The 27,500-nt window shown below is 40.3% G+C and overlaps 1 protein-coding gene across 4 annotated transcripts in view; it reads right to left on the bottom strand.

Moving 5' to 3' along the window:
- Positions 1 to 2,409: 2,409 nt before the first annotated feature.
- LOC126999134 (crustacyanin-A2 subunit-like) overlaps positions 2,410 to 27,500 on the bottom strand; it is a 46,447-nt gene continuing 21,356 nt past the window's right edge. For 2 of the 4 annotated variants that reach the window (XM_050861477.1, XM_050861474.1), the window contains exons 3-4: positions 2,850 to 2,937; positions 2,410 to 2,592 (exon numbers count right to left, since the gene is read on the bottom strand). In XM_050861477.1, coding sequence (XP_050717434.1) covers positions 2,426 to 2,592; positions 2,850 to 2,937 — 255 coding nt within the window. In that variant the 3' untranslated portion in view covers positions 2,410 to 2,425. The remainder of the gene's footprint in view (positions 2,593 to 2,849; positions 2,938 to 27,500) is intronic. The other 2 variants (XM_050861465.1, XM_050861470.1) reach the window with 1 other exon arrangement.

The following is a 27,500-nucleotide window of genomic DNA, read 5'->3' on the forward strand; positions in this document are numbered from 1 at the left end:
ATATATATATATATATATATATATATGCACTTGGTATAGCAGTGTGTATTATATTTGTTATGAGTTCATCAAACTGTTGGCTGAGCAGGAAATGTAAAATTATGAAGCAAGTAAAATCAAAGGAAATATTTTGATTGAGTGTTGATCAATTTCCGATTTAGCTCTATCTAGAATAATCTAACCTGATTTACGTTATGTTTTATCCGAAGGTTCTGTTGTTTAAACGCTTCCATTAGCCTTAATCATTGAAAAATCATGAGCGAGCAACCGTTTACACATTAGTGCAGATTTTTGAAGGAAATGGATATGATATCAGCAACTGCAGATCTCAGTCTTATGATAATAACAAATAATATGGTTGGTATTTACACTATGTCCAAGTTTGCGTTGGAAGTGAATCTTACTTGAAAAGATATTTTCTCCGTGTTCACAGTACAGTTTAAATTCAGTTGGATTAGCATCGCTGAGTGTTGTAAGGAAGCAGTTTTCTTCGGTGTACCCAGGGAATTATAAATCTTTGTCTCAGTCGTTACGGGCAAGTTTGTGGAGAACATGGTAAGTGCGTTGTGGAAAGTCTTTTAGACTAGATGGTCAGCGCCTGTGCGGATGCAAATAAAAACCTTGGCGCTGGAACTACTCTGAAGTTTTAGAACATTATCTGAAATTTGTGAAAGCTCGCGACAAAGACAGTAGCCAGCTAAATCATGTAAGTTCTCTGTTCAGTCACTCAAACAACTGGAAACAGCATAATGTGTACAAATGTGTGGAATGATATTTTTAACTAAAACTAACATCGCTTTGCAAGGCACTTCAACCTGGTATTGAAATATGTATTGTGGTGAAACTTCTAAATTTGGTAAACCATCTTTGAAAACATTCGATTCATTGATGTTTTGAACACCAGGCAAAAAGAATTGTTTCAAGTGACTACAAAGAGTCTGAAGCAGAAGCAAAAGAGGGAAGGTACTTTTGACGAAGCCAGTGGTACAGATGCAGTATCATTCCCCAGAACGCTTTCGAACACAAACATTTATCGTCATGACAGATTCTTTTGAAAATAAAATAAAAGAAGAGGAAGGAAGTTCATCAGAATTAGGAAATAGATTTGATTTCCTGACAGATTTCAGCATATCTAGATAGCAATGCTTTTCATGAAAAGGCATATCTGTGCAATACCAATGGTGATTTGGAAGCTAATTGATGAGATCATCTGCTGTACAACATGTTGACCACAGCATATCAGGAAAAACTCGCGAATACACATGCTGCACATTATTTCAAGTGAAACTTTAGCTGAGTGTTTCCCAATGGTTGTGCATCAGGCTTGATTTATTTGAGCATTCTGGTTACTTCTTGTGGGCGAGAACGTTCCGTCTCAACCTGAAAAAGTAAAGAATTACTTCAAGGGCGACGATGGGCCAAGAAAAACTGACAAATCTTGCTCTTCTGCATTGAATCTCAAATGATAAAACACTTAAATATAAGTAGATCATCATCAACTGTTTTGGTAACAATGAAGTGCAAAAGCTAATACCACTTTTCATAGTATTTAGAACATTTTCTTTATAATTCATAAATGTCTATGTATTACTATCTCATATATGATAGACAGTCGTCAGTCCGTATATAATTTTCTTTCAATACATAGTCATATTGTTACAGTTTATTTTCCTAACTAAAGAATCTCCCAAACCATCGGTCATATCAGGCTGATTTCCTGAACTAAAAATATCAAATTATATGTTGTGCCTTGTGCCTTGGCCATATCCGGTCTTAGAGACAGATGACAGACAGACAGGACACAGTCTGATAAACTTCGTCTTGCAGTACACCGGCTGTGGTTTGATCGAGACTGTCCCAACGAGTACTCAGCACACCAGGAAATGCGTCACCAAACTACACGTGACTGCAGTTTTCCTCCTCTCCTCCTCTCACTCATGGTACGATGTCAGCTGTACAACCTTAATTTCTTCACTGTGGTCCTTTGAGAATGAAAGGTAAAATGAGTATGCTAAGCTATGTGACCGGTGCATCTATATATATATATATATATATATATATATATATATACACACACATACACACACACACACACACACACACACACACACACACACACACACACACACATATATATATATATATATATATATATATATATATATATATATATATATATATATATATATATATATATATATATATATATATATATATATATATATATATATATATATATATATATATATATATATATATATATATATATATATATATATATATATAGACAGAGATGCGCACCGGGGTCACGCATAGCTTAGCATATGTCGTTTACCTTACCTTTTTCATTCCTCAAAGGACCACAGTGGAAAAATTAAGGTTATGCAACTGACGATGTTTCTTTATCATCATTACCATGGTCTCCTTACTTAAACATTATTTTTACCTGATAAGGCGCCTCGGGGACCCCTTCAGCATTCACCAACATGGAGGCAGGATTGGGGATGTTTTTGTCTCGCAGCATGAAGGCAGTCTGGCGAACCTTCTTGTCTTCAACCGACAGGCCTCGCGTCGCCACGTCCATCCTTTCCCCTGGTGACACACGATACAATTACTAGTCGTCTCCTACAGACCCTTGTGACCAATAGAGGTTGTCTATTCATTCGTGCTTTATTGACTATTATGAGTTAAATGGGTAGTTACAATTAAGAGAGAGAGAGAGAGAGAGAGAGAGAGAGAGAGAGAGAGAGAGAGAGAGAGAGAGAGAGAGAGAGAGAGAGAGAGAGAGAGAGAGAGAGAGAGAGAGAGAGAGAGAGAGAGAGAGAGAGAGAGAGAGAGAAAAAACTTACCAGTCCACGTGTAGTTTTGAGTGACGCATTTCTTGGTGTGCTGGTACTCGTTCGGGACGGTCTCGATGTCAAACCACAACCCGGTGTACTGCAAGACGAGAGTTTATCAGACTGTGTCTGTCTGTCTGTCTGTCTGTCTCTAGGGCCGGATATGGCCAAGGCCAAGGCACAACATATAATTTTGGTATTTTTTTAGTTCGGGGAAATCAATACAGTATATTGATGGTTTGGGAGATTCTTTAGTTAGGAAAATAAACTGTAACCAATATATGATATGTATTGAAAGAAAATTATATACGGACTGACGACTGTCTATCATATATGAGATGAGTAATACATGAACATTTTACATGAATTATAAAGAAAGTATTTACAAATACTATGAAAATTAATTGTTAGCTTTTTTGCACTTCATTGTTGCAAAGCAGTTGATGATGTGATCTATATTTAAGTGTTTCATCATTTGAGATTCAATGCACAGAAGAGCAAGATTTGTCAGTTTTTCTTGGCCCATCGTCGCCCTTGAGTAATTCTTTACTCTTTTCAGAGTTGAGACGGAACGTTCTCCTTCACAAGAAGTAGCCAGAATGCTCAAATAAATCCGACATGCGATGCATACATTGGGAAACACTCCAGCTAAGTTCCTTGAAATAATGTACTGCAGCATGTCATTCACTGATTTTTCCTGATGTCTTTCTGTGGTCAACATGTTGTGCAGCAAGATGATCTCATCAGTGAAATTAGCTTCCAAATCACCATGGTAGTGTTGCACAAGACCATCTGCCTTTTCATGAAAAGCATTGCTATCAGATATGCTGAAATCTGTCAGGAAATCAAATCTATTTCCTAATTCCTGATAGACTTTGCTTCTCTTCTTTTGTTTATTTTCTGCAAGAATCTGTCAACAATGACGATAAATGTTTGTGTTCGAAAGCGTTCTTTGGGGGTCAATACTGCATCTGTACCACTGGCTTCGTCAAAGAATGCCTTCCTAACACGCTTCCTTACATAAGACTCTTTGTAGTCACTTGAAACAAGTTCTTTTGCCTGGTGTTCAAAAACATCGAATGAATCACGAATGTTTTCAAGATGGTTTACCAGAGAGTTTAGAAGTTTCACCACAATACATATTTCAATACCAGGTTCTTGAAGTGCCTTGCTGACGATGTTAGTTTTAGTTAAAATATCATTCCACATTTTGTACATTAATGCTGTTTCCAGTTGTTTGAGTGACTGAACGAGAGAACTTGCTTGGTTAGCTGCTTCTGTCTTTGTCGCAGAGCTTTCTGCAATTTCAGATAATGTTTCTAAGACTTCAGAGTAGTTCAGCGCCAAGGCTTTTGTTGCATCCGCGCAGGCTGACCATCTAGTCTCTAAAAGACTTTCCACAACATGTACCTTTTTCTTCATGTTCTCCACAAACTTTGCCCATCGCTGTGGAGAAGCAGACAAAAGTTGTAAATTCCCTGGAGTACACCGAAGAAAGAAACTGCTTCCTTGCAACACTCAGCTGATGCTAATCCTACTAGATTTAAACTGTACGCTGAACACGGGAAAATATCTTCAAGTGGATTCACTTCCAACACTCGAGCTTGGACACCAGTGTAAATACCAGCCATATTGTTGTTATTATCATAAGACTGAGATCTGCAGTTGCTGATATCAATATCCATTTCCTTCAAAATCTGCATAACTGTGTTAAACAGTTGCTCCGCTCCATGATTTTCAATGATTAGGAAGCCAATGAAACGTTCAACAACAGAGCCATCGGATAAAGTATGGCGTAAAATCAGGGTTAGTTGGTCTAGATGAGCTAAATCAGGTGTTGAGTCAACACTCAATCCAAAGTATTTCGCTGATTTTACTTGCTTTATAATTTTACATTTCACCTGCTCAGCCAGCAGTTTGATGAACTCATAACAAATATCAGCTATTTTACCTCGCTATACCAAGTGCATATATATATATATATATATATATATATATATATATATATATATATATATATATATATATATATATATATATATATATATACGTATATATATGTGTGTGTGTGTGTGTGTGTGTGTGTGTGTGTGTGTGTGTGTGTGTGTGTGTAATTCACCTCTTGGTCTGCTGCGGGTCTCTCTCGAGACAGCCAGCCGTTCCCCTACGGTAGAGCATAGAGCTCATAGTACAGAGAGATAGAGAGGGAGAGACATTTGTTGGTGATGATTGAGGCTTAAAACTATCGGTGATTAATATTAACGGCAGCACAGCTTGCAATAATAACTCCATAAATGATAGATTACATAGAAATTGCGAAAAATCATAAAGACTGACCTGCGACAAAAAGTATGTGACTATGTCTACCCCCTCGAGTTTCGACCGTCAGCTTGTAGGTATACACAAGGTAAAGAGAAGGGAAACAAACGCATCTCAATACTCTCCAAACGACTTCCATTTGTTTTGTTTTGTTTTTATTTTCTAGGTTTTTCTGCTTAGTTTATATTTACGTTTACCTTAATTCTGTGTATTTTTACTAATATTTATCTTGATTAATATACCTATCAACTAATTATGCAAAATAACAAACACAAAAGTGATGTGCCTATATTTTCGTAGGCCAAGGCACCGTGCCTTGTCTGCCTAATGGGTAATCCGGCCCTGTCCACATCTCTATGCAGGACTTTAGGACTTTACCTATCGAATGAAGGGTTCGAGGGCGGGGTTCTAGACAGAACGTACCCTCGATTCACTCTTCGGTGTCGCCAGAACAATCACTTTATCTCCTGTGTCGAACTTGTCATCCCGCCCGCCCGCCACCACTCATGGGTACTCTGTAACGTTAGCCGGTTATCATGTCATGCCAGACCACTTCAAGTCCACGGCAGTCGATGCGTCAGTGGGTTATAGACGCGGCACGTTTCAGAGGGAAGGAATGGCGGGCCGGATACAAACCCAAGTAGTTATTATTATTCTTTTTTTTACAACAAAGGAGGCAGCTCAAGGGCACACAAAAAAAGAAAACTATAATAAAAAAAAAGCCCGCTACTCGCTGCTCCTAAAAAAGAAACAAAAGAGGTGGCCGAAAGGAAGATCAAATACGGGAGGAGAGGTGTCCTGATACCCTCCTCTTGAAAGAGTTCAAGTCGTAGGCAGGAGGAAATACAAATGAAGGAAGATTGTTCCAGAGTTTACCAGCGTGAGGGATGAAAGAGTGAAGATGCTGGTTAATTCTTGCATAAGGGGTTTGGACAGTATAGGGATGAGCATGAGTAGAAAGTCGAGTGCAGCGGGGCCGCGGGAGGGGGGGAGGCATGCAGTTAGCAAGTTCAGAAGAGCAGTCAGCGTGGAAATATCGATAGAAGATAGAAAGAGAGGCAACATTGCGGCGGAGTTTAAGAGGTAGAAGACTATCAGTATGAGGAGGAGAGCTGATGAGACGAAGAGCCTTAGCCTTCACTCTGTCCAGAAGAGCTGTGTGAGTGGAGCCCCCCCACACATGAGATGCATACTCCATACGAGGGCGGACAAGGCCCCTGTATATGGACAGCAACTGTGCAGGGGAGAAGAACTGGCTGAGACGGTACAGAACGCCCAGCCTCGAGGAAGCTGATTTAGTAAGAGATGAGATATGAAGTTTCCAGTTGAGATTTTGAGTTAAGGATAGACCGAGGATGTTTAGTGTTGAGGAAGGTGATAGCTGGGTGTTGTCAAAGAATAGGGGATAGTTGTTTGGAAGATTGTGTCGAGTGGATAGGTGGAGAAACTGTGTTTTTGAGGCGTTGAAGGACACCAGGTTCTTCTTGCCCCAATCGGAAATAATAGTAAGGTCAGAGGCTAAGCGTTCTGCAGCCTCCAGCCTTGAGTCGTTAAGTTCCTGAAGGGTGGGTCTTCTATTAAAAGAAGTTGAGTAATGCAGAGTGGAATCATCGGCGTAGGAATGGATAGAACAGTTCGTTTTGGAAAGATCATCAATGAACAACAGAAAAAGAGTGGGGGATAGGACAGAACCCTGTGGGACACCACTGTTAATAGAGTTAGGGGAAGAACAGTGACCGTCTACCACGGCAGAAATAGAACGGTCAGAAAGGAAACTGGAGATAAAGGTACAGAGAGAAGGATAGAAACCGTAGGAGGGTAGTTTAGAAAGCATATCAAAAGCTTTTGATATGTCCAGCGCAATAGCAAAAGTTTCACCGAAACGGCTAAGAGAGGATGACCAAGAGTCAGTTAAGGAGGCTAGGAGATCACTAGTAGAACGCCCCTTGCGGAACCCATACTGGCGATCAGATAGAAGGTCAGAAGTGGAAAGGTGCTTTTGAATCTTCCGGTTAAGGATTGATTCAAAAGCTTTAGATAGACAAGAAAGTAAAGCTATAGGACGGTAGTTTGAGGGATTGGAGCGGTCACCCTTCTTAGGCACAGGCTGTATGAAGGCATACTTCCAGCAAGAAGGAAAGGTAGATGTTGACAGGCAGACGCGAAAGAGTTTGACCAGGCAGGGTGACAGCACGGAGGCACAGTTTTTAAGGACAATAGGAGGCACTCCATCAGGTCCATAAGCCTTCTGAGGATTGAGGCCAGAGAGGGCATAGAAAACATCATTTTGAAGAATCTTTATAACAGGCATAAAGGAGTCAGAGGGGGGATGAGTAGGAGGAATATGCCCAGAATCGTCCAGAGTGGAGTTTTTAGAAAAAGTTTGAGAGAAGAGTTCAGCCTTAGAGATAGATGAGACGGCAGTGTTGCCGTCTGGATTGAGGAGTTGAGGGAAATATGAATAAGTGAAGTTGGATGAGATGTTTTGTGCTAGATGCCAGAAGTCACGGGAAGAGTTAGAGAAAGCAAGGTTTTGACATTTTCTATTAATGAAAGAATTTTTGGTTAGTCGGAGAATAGATTTGGCACGATTTCGGGCAGAAATGTAAAGTTCATAATTAGCATTAGTTTGAAGGCTCTGGTACCTTTTGTGAGCTACCTCTCTATCCTTGACAGCACGAGAACAAGCGTGATTAAACCAAGGCTTTTTAGCGTGAGGAGTAGAGAAAGAACGAGGAATGTATGCCTCCATTCCAGAGACAATCACCTCTGTGATGCGCTGAGCTCACACAGAGGGGTCTCTATCCTGGAAGCAATAATCATTACACGGGAAATCGGAAAAGTACATCCTCAGGTCGTCCCACCGAGCTGAAGCAAAATGCCAGAAGCATCGCCTCTTCGGTGGGTCCAGAGGGTGTACAGGAGCGATAGGACAGGATGCAGAAATAAGATTGTGATCGGAGGAGCCCAACGGAGAGAACAGTTTGACAGAATAAGCAGAAGGGTTTGAGGTAAGGTCACTCGTAATTTCAATTAGTTAACATATATAATTTTTATGATCTTCCCCTTCCTCATAAGCATATACAATTTGTCAATCTTCAAGCAAGCCACTTCTCTCTAACTCTGCCTATACATGTGACTGGTGAATATCGGGCAATGTTAAAAAATAGTCCAGTTGGTGGATGCTAGACTGTGTCCTTGTCATGCGCATCATATCCACGTCTGCTCCTCGAGGCGACTCTTGGTTTATTTCTTTTTTTTTCCTTTGATGCCCTTTCGTGAATCTCAATAATAATAATAATAGTAATAATAATAGTAATAATAATAATAATAATAATAATAATAATAATAATAATAATAATAATAATAATAATAATAATAATAATAATAATAATAATAATAATAATAATAATAATAATAATAATAATAATAATAATAATAATAGAGGAAGTGATGCAAATATAGGCTAGGGTGTAAATATGGGCAAACGAGATTCTAGCTATGTGACCCCCTGTATCTTGATGGGGCATATGAATCATTACTTTCAAGGCAACGAACTTTTGTATTTAGTTGGGCGACGATCAGCCCACTGGACAGATAAGTGACGCTTATGATAATTTTTATCACAGTGTTTAAGTTTATTCTGGAAGGGTATTTTCTTATTTTTTTCCATGCATAAGCTACCTTATTATTTTATTTTCTAACGTCAAGTGATAAGTTTAAGAAATGAACTTTAAAGTCAGCATATATTTTATTCGCAAATATTAAACATCTGTTGATACTACTCATATTTGAAATATGGCTTGATGCTGATAATATGGGCTACCCAACCTGGTGCAAATATGGGCTACCCTACCAGGTGCTAATATGGGCTCCAGCCATCAGAAAGAAGACGAGTAACAGGGGTCGGAAGAGAGCTGGGGCGTGTCCCATAACAGGAAACCCTTACAAGAAATCACTAAATGAATCTCTAAAGAAGTCAAATGTGGAAAAACCGAAGAAGAGTTTAGATTTTTTATTCAAGGAAGATCAGACCAAAGAAAAGATTCTGATACAGAGAAACAATCAAATTGGTAGGAAAGTATATACTGAAGATTCAGACAGTGGACATGGTGCAGGTATTTTACAGGACGTTGACAGTGAGACAGTAAGATAGAAATGCCTGTTGGGACACAAAAGACAGGAGATGAAGATGCTGCCTGCCTTTTCTGTGACAGGAAGTTTTCTAATGATAAAAGCGGTGAACTGTGGGTTCAGTGTATGATGTGTTCACTGTGGGCACACAGTGAATGTGCAGGAGCTGAGATGGATGCATGTGTGAGTCCCTGTTGTAAATCATTACGTTAATAGCTGTTTTTTCCAAACATTTATTCATATAACATAATAATACGGGAATATTTTACTACAATACTGAAAAGGAGTAAGTTATCTTTCATATGTGATTACTTACGGCTGTGTATGAAAAAGTAATTACTTATAGGAATCTGTGGCATTCAGTTTTTCCACCTTTAACCCGTTTATATACACCATTAAATATATTTAATATAGGTAGCCCATATTTACACCATCATTTAGCAAACAGTGATTTTGAGTGATTGAATAAAAAAAATATTTAACAGAAAACTGTAATGATATTAAAGGACGTCGCATGCTTAGCGTATAGTAAAAAACATATTTTGTATTGCGGATATTAGTTTCTTTAACCGCCGTTAAAACTCAAAGATATTTGAAGAAAAAAATGATGGCCCATATTTGCACCATTTCCTCTAATAATATATATATATATATATATATATATATCTATATATATATAAATATATATATATATATATATATATATATATATATATATATATATATATATATATATATATATATATATATATATATATATATATATATATATATATATATATATTTTTTTTTTATTTTTTTTATTTTTTTTACATCTCGACCTGTAGCGCCGGTATACTTTCTTCAGGGGCCTGGTGGTCGGCCCAAGCCCGTCATGGCGCAGGCAATTTTTATTGTGGCGCCAGATAATAAATAACAATAAATAAATAATAAATAAACAATAAATGATAATAATAACGAAAGTGTTCAACGTTGGACAACAAAGATGATAATCTCTTCTCTGTACTACATGCAAACTTGACTAGGAAAGGCTGTTATGTTTTCATAGAAACGATAGCAGGCTAACATGTAGCTATCTTTACATTTTTGACTGATAGAGACAACGACAAATATTGATTTTTGTCATTAACTAGCCTAGTATATGCTTAGTGATCATTTTCTCGAACAGTATGTCATCTTTTAAAGGCTTTTCTAACGAAGTAATTTTTTGTTTTCAAAGGTGTTCCTAACGAGCATATAATAGTTTTTGGAAATCTTTTGTGCGATGACGTCATGTGAACTCAAGATCCATGCTGGGTGGCAGACTTATATCTACATGGCTTTGGGCAGCCAACGCCAAGGGACGGAGTTCCGAGGCTCCGCCATTTAGTAATATGGGTCGCCCTAGTTACATGCGTTCCAGCGTCAGGGCAGAGGTTATTGGACATCTATCAGTTATTGGGCCGAGAATGCGATCAAGGATGAAACTATCGACTCGACTAACCCAAGGAGCTTTTCGTATAATCTCTCATGAGGCCACAAGCCAATAATAATTCTCTAATAATATATAATATAATATAATAATAATATAATATAATATAATAATTCCTATAATAATTCCCAGTGAGGAACACGATTTTTTCTTTATGGCAAAGGAGACAGACCAAGGGCCGATCAATAACATACGCTCTGAACTACTGCTCTTGAGAAAATGATAAAAGGGAATCAACAAGAGGTTAATGATTCAGTTCAAGTTAATGATTCAATTAAAAAAAAGTTCTGAGATTTCTCTGTAGAAATAATTAAAGTCGTAGGAGGAAGGAAACGTAGTATAAAAATAACATTGTCGCAGAATATATCATTGGCAGAGATGTAAGATGGAGGATGCTGGTTAATTAAGTCTTGCCTTTTTCGACGGCTAAGTTGTAGCAAATTAGATAATTTTCCCCTTTTTCGGGATTTTAAACACGAGGCCTCAAAGCCACCTAAATCGTGAGCAAATCTATTACAGACTCATGAAACCAAAATGTAGACTTCCCTATTAAGAGTGCCATAAAAAAACCCCACATACAAAAGAAGAAGGTGCTTTACATTTTAACCCCAAAGTAGTTTTAGCAGTAGCAGGAAAATGAATAACAAACAGAAACATGGAAATTCAATGCTAGAAAACACAAAGAAGGAAGTAGATGGATCTTGTTAGACTCTCAAAAGGCAGACCCTATACAAAAACAACAACAAAATAGCTACACGTACAGGAGTAGAAAGTCCTGTGGAATATCGTTTCATTCCTATATTTGTGATCAGTCGAGGGGAAAAGTAAAGTGGCCTCGACAAAGCCCCGACAAAATATTTATTGACAAAATATAATGAGCCCACCTTAGTGCTATCTCTCTATCTTTCTATCCGTCTGATTAACTCTCAGTGAAGCTCTGAGGTACACAAGAGTCAAGTCAGCAACTAAGATTCCAGACACACGGATGAGATTAACTTCGCTCTTGTATCCCTGAGAGCCTCGCTGATAGATAGATAAACCGATGAATAGAAAGACAAGACAGCACCAAAGCGGATTTCTTATATTTTGTAAATGAACAGACTTTGGTGGGGCTATATACACATTGATCACTTCTTCACTGGTGCTTTCAAGTGTTGAGAATCTGACACTACTTTCCTATGTGTGAAAGGTGGATTAATCGTGAAGGTAGTAATGATCTGTAGACCATGCTCTCTCTCTCTCTCTCTCTGTGTGTGTGTTTGTGTTCCTGTCTGTCAATTATATTCTTATGGTAGTCACTCGTTATATTGTATAACGAATTTTGTGTTAAGTTACGCACTCCTTAAATTGGTTTGGGATCATGTGTAGCCGGATTTGATGAAGAGACCACGGCTTCTCACCACAATGAAACGACACAGACATTGCTGTCATATATAGAGAACCTCCTCCCAATTGCTCTTAATCCCTTGTCTAACCTCACCTCTTAAGCGTCCTCATCCTCGCGTCCTCATCCTCACTTCTTTGCCTCTCCGTGTCCGCAAAGCCTCACTGCCCTACAAACTCGCTGTTAAGCCTGTCGGTCTATCGTTTCTTGTCACCAGTCTACACTTACCAAACCCACGTTGCTTCTTTTTATCTGCCTATCTATTCACCTAACTGACCCACACCTCCCAAGGTAGTAGAAAGCCAACATGGAGATGATTTTTCACCGTCTTTTCTCTTGTTTACATAAACAAATGTGTAGATTTGAAAAAGAAATGTTGCAAAGAAACCTTATTCCCTCAGTACTTCCATCATTAATATCACCGAGTTCTCCTGCTCCCTCCGTATCATTCCTCTCTTTTCTTTTCTTGAGACACGTGCGCGGCGTATCACATGGACTGTATGACACATGAGTAGTAGGAGTGAACGATAAGAGCAGCTGTCAGTCTTCATTCGTGCGCTAAGTTGTATAGGGTGACATTCTGTCTACGCCTGACTGACTGGCTGGCACGGTATGTGTGTGTGTGTGGGGTGGATGGGTGGGGGGCTAGCTGGCTTGGATGACCGATTGCACACTGCAGTGTCATTCACTATGGTGAATGACATAGTAAGTACCTCTCCTCAAATGAACTTAAAGGTCCGGTGACGGATCAGTGGGTCCTGCTGCTGAAACCACGTCACACCCACATTATCGGGAGGCGCAACACAACCTCTGACTGACGTTCAGTACCCATTTACTGCTGGATGGACATTCTTACTACCATAATATGCAGCCTGTCCCATCCATCTTTACATCGCCTGGGTATCGAACCCTGGACCTCTCGATTGTTAGGCAAGCTCGCCAACCACTAAACTACGGTGTGTGTGTGTGTGTGTGTGTGTGTGTGTGTGTGTGTGTGTGTGTGTGTGTGTGTGTGAAAAACATCAATATGAAATATGGAGGTGTATATGCAACCTCGTAGGATAGGTAAAGGTGAGGCGAGGACAGAGTAATATAATTATTATTATTATTATTATTATTATTATTATTATTATTATTATTATTATTATTATTATTATTATTATTATTATTATTATTATTATTATTATTACTATTATTATTATTATTATTATTATTATTATTATTATTATTATTATTATTATTATTATTATTATTATTATTATTATTATTATTATTATTATTATCATTATTATTAGTGTTATCATTATAATTATCATCAAACAGGTTTTTATTTATTTTAAATTTTTTTTACAGCAGAGGAGACAGTTCAGGGGCGTAAAAAAAAGAAAGCAATAATGAAAAAAAAACCCGCTACTCACTGCTCCTAAATAGAGTACATAGGAGTGGCCAAAAAGATAAATCAATTTCGGGAGGAGAGGTGTCCTGATACCCTCCTCTTGAAAGAGGTCAAGTCAAAGGCAGGAGGAAATACAGATGAAGGAAGATCGTTCCAGAGTTTATGAGCGTGAGGGATGAAAGAGTGAAGATGCTGGCTAACTCTTGCATAAGGGGTTTGGACAGTATAGGGATGAGCTTGATCAGAAAGTCGTGTGAGGCGAGGCCGCAGTAGGGGGGGTGGCATGCAGTTAGCAAGTTCAGAAGAGCAGTCAGCGTGAAAATATCGATTGAAGATAGAAAGAGAGGCAACTCGCGACGGAATTTAAGAGGTAGAAGACTATCAGTAAGAGGAAGAGAGCTGATGAGACGAAGAGCCTTAGACTCCACTCTGTCCAAAAGAAATGTGTGAGTGAAGCCCCCCCACACATGAGATGCATACTCCATACGGGGGCGGACAAGGCTCCTGTATATGGATAGCAACTGTGCGGGGGAGAAAAACTGGCGGAGACGATACAGAACGCCCAACCTCGAGGAAGCTGATTTAGTGAGAGAGAGGATGTGAAGTTTCCAGTTAAGATTTTGAGTTAACGATAGGCCGAGGATATTTAGTAATGAAGAAGGTGACAGCTGAGTGTTGTCGAAGAATAGGGGATAGGTGTTTGGAATATCATGTCGAGTTGATAGGTGGAGATATTGAGTTTTTGAGGCACTGAAGGACACAGGTTCCTTCTACCCCAATCGGAAATGATAGCAAGGTCTGAGGTTAAGCGTTCTGCAGCCTCCAGTCAGGAGTCATGTACAACCTGTTGGGATGGTCTTCTATTGAAAGAAGTTGACTAATGCAGAGTGGAGTCGTGGGCGTATGAGTGGACAGGACAGTTTGTTATGGAAAGAAGATCATTGATGAATAACAGGAAGAGAGTGGGTGATAGGACAGAGCCCTGTGGAACACCACTTCTGATAGGTTTAGGGGAAGGACAGTGACCGTCTACCACCGCAGAGATTGAACGGCCGGAAAGGAAACATGAGATAAAGGAACAGAGAGAGGTATAGAATCCGAAAGAGGGCAGTTTAGAGAGCAAAGATTTGTGCCAGGGCCCGAATTTACAATTAATCTTAATCTTTAACTTAAAAGTTCCACTGAATCTCAAGTTTAACTTATAGCTGAGCTTAAATGAAAAAATAAGTTCAACTTCACTCAGCAGCTGATCCAGTATGAAAATTTGTCCTGGCAAAAGATGTATTTTTTTTAAATTGCAGAATTGCGACACTTCAGTGATTGAATATGTAGTAATACTACTTTATCAATGTTACATGATGATATACTTCAGAAATATGGGCATAATAAGGTAGTATTTATAAAATAAAGGTTACGTTTATCATCCGCGCAAGGTGATATTCTTTTTTTTTTCTCTTGAATGTAAACACGGACACGCGTTCCTGTTCGTCTTCCTCATTCTTGCATCACCCTCCCTCTGACGAAGTAATCATGGAAAATATTGCCGCTTCCACTTCTCCCAAGAGGAAAAGTGGAGTGAATTCATAGTAGAGGGAAGGGAGTCAACAGATACCGTCTGCAAGGGTAGCCACTGTCCCTAATAGATGACATGAACGATGATCCTCAAACATGCGTTTGAGGCCACTCTCACGCCAAATACGAGCATCATGAGTGGACCCAGGCCAATTAGCTACAACATTAAGAATATTATATTTGGCATCAAACACTAATTGTGTGTTTATGCTATGGAAATTCTTCCTGTTGACATAGTCTGCTTCATATTCCCTGGGGGTATCCTGACATGCGTGCAATCTATTACACCAACAATGCCAGGGAAGTTTGCAACTTGCACAAATTCTTGTTGTTTTTCTCGGATTTAAGGGACGGTGCGAGGAAATCGAATGAATTGGACAAGTATGGCTGGTTGTGTAAGTGCCTTGAGGGTATCGGTGATCGCTTTTCTTACTGACGATTGTGATTGACCAAGATCATCACTGTTACACATCTGCATTTTCCCCGTTGCTAAGTAACGCAGTGTAATAATTACTTTCATTTCGGGTGTCAATGCAAAACTCCTTGAAGTAGGGCTTTGCAGGGCCCCTCTCACCAAATCCGTTACGAACAGTACTCCTGCACGATCCAGTCTGTAGCGTTTCAATAGTTCTGCGTCACTCAAAGTATTCAGAATGTCTCTTCGCTTTTGAAAAGTCTTCTCTAGGCGCTGACGGGCTTGTTGACGTTCGGCCATCTTGGCGACTGAAGTTCGACTTAGGCTCCTTAAGACGGGTTTGGGCCCGCCTAAAATATCCCGTCAGCTAAGATCAACTTATGAGGGATAAGATGAAGAATAAAGTTTAACTCGCCCTAAAGTCAAACTTAGCGGTTTAAGATTAATTGTAAATTCGGGCCCAGACTCTATCGAAGGCTTTCGATATGTCTAGCGCAACAGAGAAAGTTTCACCGAAACGGCTAAGAGAGGATGACCAACAGTCAGTTAAGAGAGCAAGAAGACCACCAGTAAAACGCCCCTTGCGGAACCCATACTGGCGATCAGATAGAAGGTTAGAAGTGGAAAGGTGCTTTTGAATCTTCCGGTTAAGGATTGATTCAAAAACTTTAGATAGACAGGAAAGTAAAGCTATAGGGCGGTAGTTTGAGGGATTGGAACGGTCACCCTTCTTAGGCACAGGCTGTACGAAGGCGTACTTCCAGCAGGAAGGAAAGGTGGATGTTGATAGGCAGAGGCGAAAGAGTTTGACCTGGCAGGGTGTCAGCACGGAAGCACAGTTTTTAAGGACAATAGGAGGCACTCCATCAGGTCCATAAGCCTTCTGGGAGTTGAAGCCAGAGAGGGCATAGAAAACATCATTATGAAGAATCTTAATAACAGGTATAAAGAAGTAAGAGGGGGGATGAGTAGGAGGAATATGCCCAGAATCGTCCAGGGTGGAGTTCTTACAGAAAGTTCGAGCAAAGAGTTCAGCCTTAGAGATAGATGAGACGCCGAGGCTGCCGTCAGGGTTAAGGAGAGGAGGGAAAGAGGAAGAAGTGAAATTGGAGGAGATATTTTTGGCTAGATGCCAGAAGTCACGGGAAGAATTAAAAATGCAAGGTTTTGGCATTTTCTAATGATGAAGGAGTGTTTGGTAAGTCGGAGAATAGATTTGGCACGATTCCGGGCAGAAATATAAAGATTATGGTCAACAGGAGTGCGAAGGCTCTGGTACCTTCTGTACAACAAGTAGAAACGCACAATTACAAATATTATCAGTTACAAAATCTGTAACCGGCCACATCGAAGACAGAAAACCAAGGATAAAGGAAATAAAGAAAAGATAAAGAAATGGTGACTGAGATCTGTGATAAAAGAGGACCACGCAACAAAACGTAAATATGAGAAAATAGAGCGACACTATTTTTTTTATATATATATATATATATATATATATATATATATATATATATATATATATATATATATATATATATATATATATACATATATATATATATATATATATATATATATATATATATATATATATATATATATATATATATATATATATATATGTATATTTATATATATTTATATATTTATATATTTATATATATTTATATATTTATATATTTATATATATATATATATATATATATATATATATATATAAATATATAAATATATATAAATATATAAATATATATATATATATATATATATATATATATATGGGGAGGGGGTGGCTGAGTGGTTAGCGAGCCGGTGTCGCGTCCGGGAGATCCAGGAGAGACGCGGGTTCGAATCCTGGCCGCCACACAGCTGGGATTTTTCAGTCACCGCCGAGTGGCCTAAGACTACCCACATGCTGCCCTGAAGACCACCTATAAACCCGGACTCTAGATTACCTCTCCAAAAAGAGGCTCAAAGATGAGCTCCGGGGGGCAGTATAAGCCAAAACAAGTTGGCGCCACTGTAAACACTCGCCTGCACAACAACGGGCTGGGCCCCCACCAGTGAAAAAGCTTAACGACACAATAGGCCGCGACGTAAATATATATATATATATATATATATATATATATATATATATATATATATATATATATATATATAGATATATATATATATATATATATTTATATATATATGTGTGTGTGTGTGTGTGTGTGTGTGTGTGTATTTATTTATATTTATTTATAGCTATATCATATCTATCTATCCACCTGTCTATCTATCTATCTATCTATTGCTATTCATGTATCTATATAGATACATACATACACAAGGCTACCCTTCAGAACCTGGTTCATGATCGAGAGAATAGGACAATCCACTCCTGTGCTGCGGGAATTTAGCAAAAGGTCATCATGGTTGACACGATTGAATGCCGCAGCAAAGTGTAGCGGCATTAATCTGGAAGCCAGAGCTTTCGTCCACTGCAATCTGAAGCTTATGACTTATGATAAAAAAATGAACCATTAGTGCTCCTGTTTTTCCTGTATGCAAATTGGCAAGAAAGAAATTAACCAGAACTTTCCTTAAATCTATAAAACAAAACATGTGGACACAAATTCTTCAAAAATGTTTAAGAAAATTGTGGTCCTTTAAATATATGCGTAAAATTAGTCATCTTCCAGTAAGGAGGAAAGAAGCCTGCTCCGAGTATTAAGAGTAAAATAATTGCACTCGGTTTTGGGGACAAGACAATGGAAACTTATTTTAAAAGTAATAAGAACACACCCAGAGAATAAACGCCGCCATAGAGATCTTTCAAAAGTAATACGAATTCGCGGGCCCGGATTCGAATCCCCGGCCCGGGCAGTCGGCGTACAGCTCACCTAGCTGTTCATCCTCCCTTTTGGGCTGGTCGATAAATGGGTATCTGGGGAAACCTGAGGAAGGTAAACTATGGTGACCCGGATGTCACACTGGCCCTGTGTCCCGGGGTAATTGGCTCTTCCCATCACAGGCTCAAGGGCCAATGCAACGAACAGAGGTGGGCAAGTGCGGTACTTAGTGCGGTAGTGCGGTAGTACCGCATCACAAAAAAGTACCACACTATCACACTACCGCAAAATTTCTGAAAATACCGCACTACCGCGGACCGCACAAAAAAATCCTGCAGTTCTTTTTGCGGTACTTGGAAAACTACCGAAGACGACATTTGCAGCGCGGAATGCTCACAGAAGTTTATTTTTATTTTTTTATAGTAAATCGGACTCAATCAATCAATCGGTATCAGTCATCAGAATCAGTGATTCACTCATTCTGATTTTTCAGTTATTGGTCAAAATCAAAAACTAAATAGACAGACTAAACTACTGCACTGCGAGTCTTCTTTAACGCCCCACACGGTGCGGGCGAGCCCCGCGTCCGCGCATATGATCGGACCCGCGTAAACTTATGACTGATGTTTTCTATGGAACCTTTCACACGTCGCGGACGTCGCCTTCGCGCGGGCAATCGCCCGCGCGAAGGCGAAATTCAACGCGGGCCCCCCTTGGGTCATCTACGGGCCCGCGTCCGCGCATAGCAACCAAAGGGTACGTTGTTCAATGCGTGCTTTCACACGGCGCGGGTGATGCCCGCGGCCTGCGCATCTCTCCGAAGAAAACACATCCAGTATCGTAGTTGATTTCAATGTGATTTGTTGTGCGTTCATTTTCCTGTTTCACTTTTTATGATTAACTTTATATACTGGAGGAATTTGGATGCTCTTCTCCCTCGTGTTTACTTCCTCATCTTCCCTTCCCTTCTCTCCCTTTTCCCATATTCTCTTTTTACTCTGCCATCTATCTTAATTTTTGGTCTTTCATTTTATTAATTTTATCCCTTTATCTCCCTTCCTCCTCTAGCTCTAATTTTGTCTCTCCTCCAATGGATGACCTTGCTTTCCCTGGCTTTCATTACATTTTCCTATCTTTCTCCTGCCTACTTCCACCTTCGTGCGGGTGGCGGGCAGTTTTCACCCGCGCCGTCTGAAAGGATACGCGGGGAGGCCCGCAAGTGTGAAAGGGGCCTAACCCGCGCGATGCCGGCCATTTCAACCCCGGACCCGTCCGTGGTGCCGGTCGATTTTTCATTGTACTATTTTAAGTATGTTTCCTTTGTTTGGATAGCCAGGCTTGGCACCGAAGTATTTTTTATTTTGACTATCGCTACTGCAGTACCGCACACCGCGTACCGCACTGGGAAAGAAAAAAATGGGACCGCACTACCGCAACCGCACTACTCCGGAAAAATTACCAGCACTATCGCAACCGCACTACTGATTTTTCAGTACCGCACCCACCTCTGGCAACGGAGATGCGCATCGCGGCCTCGCGCAGCAATAGCATATACCCCTAATTTTACCTTTATCTTACTTCTTTGGATGTGAATGCCACCTTACAGAAAGCAGTCTGGTGTCCTCGGAATCTCGAGTCCAACCGCAAGCTATCACGACATGAGCTGTGATCAAAATGAATAAAAAATCATGAGCAGTTCAGCTTTTTCTCTATGATCAGTCACAAGTTGCCCATCAGTGGCTAGTAGCTGGGGGAGGGGTGATGTTGTAGCAAATATCGTTGACGAGCTTCACCCACTATCTTTGAGGATTTGACGCATTAGATAGTATTTCCTTGGTTGAGACATGATATTAATTTTCAGCGGCGCTATTAGTTTGCTCTGCGAGCTTGACCCACTCGTACGTTGATGCGTTCACCGATGATATACTTTATGCTTACAGTTACAAGCTGCCCCACACTTCTTTCAAAACTAAGTTTTATCTTTGAGCTGGAGTGAGGCCTTCTTAGAGGGAAGTCTGTGCTTGATTATCGAAGTTATAAAATCATTTGGGAAGTGACAGTATTAGAGCTGGAGGGAATAGACGTCTAGCAGATGTAAGTTTTGTCATTCCCAATGAATTTCCAATTGATTTTTAATTTAAGGAACAGCTTTTGAAATGCTACATCAGGAAGCGATTTTCTTAAATTAATCATGAAACATACTGAGCCATGATCTGAAAGAGCCAATGGGGGCCAAAACAGAGGTGTCGATTAAGGTAGATATATCCGAGTCGATCTGACGATAAGCTGAATACAACCGGTGTCGGGACCCAGAAAACGAGCAAATAGAGGAATGACCATATCAGTACAGTGTAAACATCTGACAGGACAAACACTAACAAGAAGGGTGACATATATACTACAGTGTAAACATCTCATAGGACAAACAATAACAAAGAGAAGAAACGACGAGGATAAAGGAAAACAGATACCCAGACCCAGATACAGAAAACTGATACCCAGTTGGCGTGGTCAGAAAGTGTGGACAACCATTCAAAAAGACTCTGAACATGTGACGTCAGTCGTGACGACATGTTATAAGCGAATAACTGAACAGAGAAGTCACTGTGGGAGTGTCTTAAGAGTGAATCACGAATAGCAGGAGAAGTAAACAATACAACATAATGAGCGAGCCAATGGTTGTTGACAGGAAGTATTGGCTACTGGTTATGTAGAAAATTAAGGCGTGTCAAGAATGTAGTTCCGCCTCAAGCAAAGAAAAAAATGTGACCTAGAAATCAGTAGTAAGAGCAGACCAAGCTTGGTTCTCGCCTCAGGCAGACCAGCTGAGAATGGCTGTTGTGATCTTAATCTTGAGTAGAAATTCGAGAATCTAAGGGAAACCGACTGTTTTGTCCTGGAGATTATATTGTAGGAGATGTGTAGTAGGATTGTGAGTGGTACAGGATAGTGATTATTTGTTTGCGATGTTAAGGAGAGATGGAAACCACTGCGTGTGGTATTATTTGGTGTTTCCGTGAATTGCAGTAGATTATACTATAGGATGTGTTATTAGGATTTGTGAGGAGAGTACTTAATTATTGTGATGTAAGCAGAGAGATACAAACCACTACTTGTGGAATGATGAGTGTTATTATTATTGGCAACAATCGAGCACATGTTATAGTATTATGTTTAAGGCATGTCGTTTGTCATATGTGGTATCCATTCCTGAATATGCCAGAGTGTAATGATCGTCTGAGCATAGAATATTGCGTAAGGCAATTATTTTCATTTAATCTTAAATAAATGTATATTATATTTTCCCCTTGTCTGTCCCCGAACCCTAGTCTTCAATAACAACTTAAGCCGGATCACGCTACCAGGGATACGAGACTGTGAGATCATTTATGGAGTAATTAATGAGTGATAAAAGTGGTGTTTTAATACAAGTTGATGCAAATAAAATATACAAGAAAAGAAGGGTCCAAAACCGGAAATGCTTGATAAGTTAGAGTATCGTGACCACGACACATAGTCTGAGATACGAGATAAGGAACCAAGCGACTCCTGATGATGAACATAGAAATCTCCACAACGTTCACATAGGAATACCTAGGAAGAACAGACACCAGAAGACCTATCGGTCTATGGCGAGGGTGTCTGTTTACTACCGCTACTACTAGTAATCTACGTGTGGTAGAACAGGACAGAATAGATGAAGGCTCCTCCCCACCCACCTCTCCCTCCGGCAACGTGCCGGCAGGAAATAGTTAGAAGAGAACACCATGTACCTTTAAGGAAGAAAGGGACATGGAAATTTTACAGTAAAGAGAGTAATAAGAGGAAATTGCTACCCTTAGCTTACACTACTGGTAACCTAAGCTGTGGGGGGAAAATGACTTCATTACATAAGAACATAAGAACATAGAAACACGGAGACTTGAAGAGGCCGAGTGTCCTACAAAGGTCAGCCCCAGAATCCCCCCTAATACTCACGATGGATGAGGTGTAATTTCAGGGGCACAGGTGGAGGCTTGATCCTCGTTTTACCGGCGGTACTAGGCACGCACCAGTAACCTGTCACCTTACTGCACCCACACCTCACTCCATCTGTCATGCGGACATTAACTGTTGCTTTACTCTATTGTTAACTTACGCTACTTGCAATCTAGGTTGTGGGGGAGAATAATATGGATTTAGGTTGAGGTCTTGCTGCAATCTGTCTGAAAACTTGCGAAGAAGGGTCAGTATAATCTTATATCCCTGAAGTAATTATCCAATGAAGACTTGAAGCTATTGATACTCTGTGCGCTAACTACTGACGGTGGGAGTCTATTCCAGTGATCGACGACTGTATTATTGAAAAAAACTTCTGCGCACCAATGTGTTACATCGGTTTCCCTTTAACTTCATACCGTTGCTGCGTGTTATTGTGTTGGTGTCTCTCTGAAATAGACTATCTGGGTTAATGTTGTCGAATCCATTAAGGATTTTGAACACTTCAATTAAGTCCCCTCTTATCCTTCGCTTTTTTATGGAAAACATATCTAAACGCTTTAAACGCTCGTCATATGGCAAGTTTCGGAGCGCTGGAATTTGTTTGGTTGCTCGTCGCTGTATCTTTTCTAGCAAAACTTGATCTTTGATAAAGTTCGGTGACCAGAACTGAACGGCGTATTCTAGGTGTGGTCTTACAAATGCTAAATATAATCTCTTCATAAGTTCGGGTGATTTAAAATCAAAGTTTCTTTAGATTAATTCTAACATCATATTGGCTTTTTTACTCGCTGCAGAACATTGATCACTCATTTTAAGAGTGTTACTGATAATGACACCAAGATCTTTTTCTTGTTTTACTTCGCTGAGCTCATGTCCTTGAATCTGATATTTAAAGTTAGGATTTTTTTCACCTATGTGCATTACTTTACATTTATCTATGTTAAAACTCATTTGCCATTTTTCGCTCCAGTCGGCAAGTTTTATTAAGTCTGATTGAATATTCTCGCAAATTTGACTGTTCATTACCGTATCTTCTAATTTGGTGTCGTCGGCGAATTTGGCTACTTTTGATAGGATATCAGTTTCTAAGTCGTTCACGTAAATTATAAATAGTGTTGGCCCCTGGACCGAACCTTGGGGCACGCCACTGGTGACGGATTGCCAATCTGATGCTTCACCATTAAGAACTACACGTTGTTCTCTGTTGGTGAGCCAGTCATGAATCCACGCACATAGATGGTCGTTAATACCGTGGGAACGCAGTTTTGAAATAAGCCTAACGTGAGGAACTTTATCAAACGCTTTCTGAGTTTCTAAGTAAATTACGTCATATGGGCTTCGGGCGTCCCAACATGTATAAACATCGTTGAAAAAGGTTAATAAGTTGGTAAGGCAAGACCGATTACTACGAAATCCATGCTGACTATCAATTATCAAATCATTTGTTTCAAGGAAAGTGATCATTTTATCCCTGATTATTTTTCCGAATAGTTTAATTAGAACAGACGTAAGGCTGATGGGACGATAATTACTGGCTTGTTTTTTATCTCCTTTTTTAAAGATCGGGGTAATATTGGCCTTTTTCCACTCGAGAGGCAGCTTTTGGGTTCTCCTGCTGGACCAGTGACGTGTATTAAAAAAAAAAAACTTTTATGGAGTCATCGCTATCAGGGTTCCTATATAAGCTACAAAAAATGCATGTCATGTTTGAAACACAAACGAATTGCTTCTATCTCATGACAATTAGATTCATAGGTTGTCTTTCTGAAGGTGGCCGAATTCAAGTCCCACCGCAAGCAACGGACAATTTTCAACCATCGCAGCGTGGCGCCGCCTCCTTGGATTCGAATCCCGGCCTTGGCAGTAGACGTACGGCTCACCCAGCTGTTCATCCTTTCTTTCGGGATGGTTGATAAATATGTACCTGGAAAAACCTGGGGAAGGTAAACTAAGGTAAACGCGAATGTTACACTGAGCCTGAGCCTATATTATAGTTAAAGGGTTCTCTCCTACCTAAGGCTCAAAGGGTCAATGGGACGGAGCTGAGCACCGTCGCCACGCGCAGCTATTGGGAATACTCTTAACTTTACCTGTACCTTTTGCCGATGGCGGGAGATTACCCAAATGTTGTCCACATCAATAATTATATAATCAATCCTAACTTCAGCGACTTTGGTCAAGAGGAGGAGCATCGGAGGGCAGCATGGACCAAGCAAGTCAAATATTACCACGGCAGCCACTTAGAATAGAATTCGCTCTCGCGACTAACGGGATGGGGCCGTCCACCATTCCCCACAGAAGACTCTAATAGCGCTATGGGCACCAAACAAATAACAAAGAAACACCGCATTTCCTGTTAATATGCTAACGGTGAATAAAGAAAATGATGAACCCAACGATGTTGATCTCTGAGGCATGACGATACTCGTAGACGGGAGCTTCAGCACACCCCATCTCCCTTGCTCAAGGGGGAACATTACCCACTCCTGGTCATCGGAAAAATCCCGGCCTGAACGGGGCTCGAACCTCCGCCTGTCAGGCCGCGAAGCCTGGCAGCGCAGAGCTTAATTAAACCGACTAAGCTACGGAGCGGTGTGTGTGTGTGTGTGTGTGTGTGTGTGTGTGTGTGTGAGGATTCACCACTCCCAGGTCACGTACTGGACTCGTAATCGCCACCAAGTATCCTCCTGGTGAAAGCAAGCTCATTGGCCGAGCTCTGTGTACTACTGGCCCTGGGACCTTCACATCCCCGTCCTCCTTGCGCAAGGGGAGACAGAACCGCTCCTTGACAGTGGGAAAAAGTCTTACGGCAGAAACGCGTCTCTAACCTCAGCCGGCCTGGCCAGAGTATGACAGGGCCACTGAGCTACCAGAGCGGTGTATTTGAGTCGATGTGTGTGATTGGCTTCAGTGCTCAAACGACCCATAAGTTGATGAACCTTCCTGATGAGCACGACTTTTTAGGATGATGAAACAATACGTTTATATTTGAACCTAAGTTGGCGTTGCGCAACCTTTGATTTTTGCAAGTACGGCGATGACCATCTGTCCGGGCCATATACAATGTTTTTTTGTCAATATGATATTTCCACTTTAGAGTGGGGAAAAACTGGTTGGCTTTTTTCTCGATCTTCAACTTCTTTTTTCCATTTTTTTTTTTGTCTTTTGCTTGTCGTAAGAGTCGGAAACCAGACAAGGACGGCTGGGGACACACACACACACACACACACACACACACACACCGGTAGCTCAGTGGATAGAGCGGTAGTTCAGTGGATAGAGCGGTAGTTCAGTGGATAGAGCGTCTGCCTCACAACCAGAAGGACCGGGGTTCGATTCCCCGGCCGGGTGAAGATAAGTTGGGTTTATCTTCTTTCACGTGTAGCCCCTGTTCAATTAGCAGTGAGTAGGTACGCGACGTATAAGGCGAGGAGTTGTGACCTCGTTGTCGCGGAGAGTTGTGTGTGAGTGGTCTCAGACCAAGAGGTGAATTACACACACAAACACACACTCGCGCGAACTTTTTTACTGTGCTAGTAATTTCTCTCAAGGTAAAGGTATCCAGTTCTGTGATTGTCTATGTTTGTGTGCCTGTCTGTGTTTTGTGTGTTTGTCTCTTGAGTCTGTCCGTCTGTTTGTCTCATGTCGTGTTTATATGTGTTTTTGTGCGTCACGTGTGCCTTGTGTGTCTATGTCTCATGTGTTCGTGTTTCTTGTGTTTGTGTTTCATTTCTCCGTTTCGTTTGTCTGTCTGTCTGTCTCGTGTCTGTGTTTGCCTCCTCGTGTATCTGTGTATCATGTGTCTTTGTCTGCGTCTGTGTCTGTTTCGTGTGTTTGTCTCATGAGTCCATGTCTCGTGTCTATGTGTCTCGTAAGTCTGTCTGTGTCTGTATCTCGTGTCTGTCTCGTGTGTATGAATGTGTGTCTGTCTTGTGTGTGTGTGTGTGTGTGTGTGTGTGTGTGTGTGTGTGTGTAAATATCAATGTAAATCTCTCTCTCTCTCTCTCTCTCTCTCTCTCTCTCTCTCTCTCACACACACACACACACACACACACACACACACACACACAAAGGGTATTACACTATAAGTCGTCCAGTATACCGAAAAGAAAATCGTAAGTTGGGTAAGTTGCTAACTGGTACGTATATAAGCTTTCCATAGCGCAATAACAAAATTTATTTACGAAGAAGCACCGTCATACTATGAAAATAACACAGGGACGCAAAAAAAAAAAAAAAAAGCCGATATCCAGGTTTTAATAATCTTGCTACACATTGCAAATATATTTTATTTGATGAAATGCAATTCAAAATGATAACGGATTAACATCAAGGAATCAAACAGACACACACTGACTGTACTGAACTATTTTTAACTGTATATATTTTTCATTTTTAATTGTTTAATATATATTCAAACTGTTTTTTTATGATATTGTTCTGGATGACACGGCTGACGAACTTGGTGGTTGCTTTATCTCTTTTACTCTATATGAAGATCTTTTAATGAGCATTGGAAAATCCCGCGTCAACAGGCGCCACCACGGCCAAAATAGAGATTTTGCCAGAAGCTTATTCCGCCAAGTGTCCTGTATTGTTGAGGGGTGACTAGAGGCATTATGGGTATCCTTATTATCAGTATCCAGCACTTCATTACATCGCAGTGACTCCCAGGACGTACACACGAGTCAAACATTAACTATTGATTCTCTCATTTCTTGAAAATTTGTGTTTGCGGCTTGATACTTTTAAAGGGTTCATTTGAAGTGAACATTCACGTATGCAATAATTTTGAACAGATCTCTAGTCATGTATCTATATTGTTTTATAGTAAAAAATTCTACACCTGAACATGAAATAATTTGAAAATGGTGAAAAACATACACCACTCATAGTTAACAGCGTCCAATTTAGTGATCTCTCTCTCTCTCTCTCTCTCTCTCTCTCTCTCTCTCTCTCTCTCTCTCTCTCTCTCTCTCTCTCTCTCTCTCTCTCTCTCTCTCTCTCGACACAATGCGAGGCAAGTTACCTAACTAGCACTTTTTGTCCATTGCGCAAGCGCCGCCAGCGGTCAGCCGAGCGTCGATTCGTGAGAATCGGGCAGCCTTCACCAAGGGACGGCACCACCGAGGAAACGCAATGAACGAGGGA

Source organism: Eriocheir sinensis, chromosome 2, assembly GCF_024679095.1.
Source record: "Eriocheir sinensis breed Jianghai 21 chromosome 2, ASM2467909v1, whole genome shotgun sequence".
In the NCBI taxonomy this organism is placed as follows: domain Eukaryota; kingdom Metazoa; phylum Arthropoda; class Malacostraca; order Decapoda; family Varunidae; genus Eriocheir; species Eriocheir sinensis.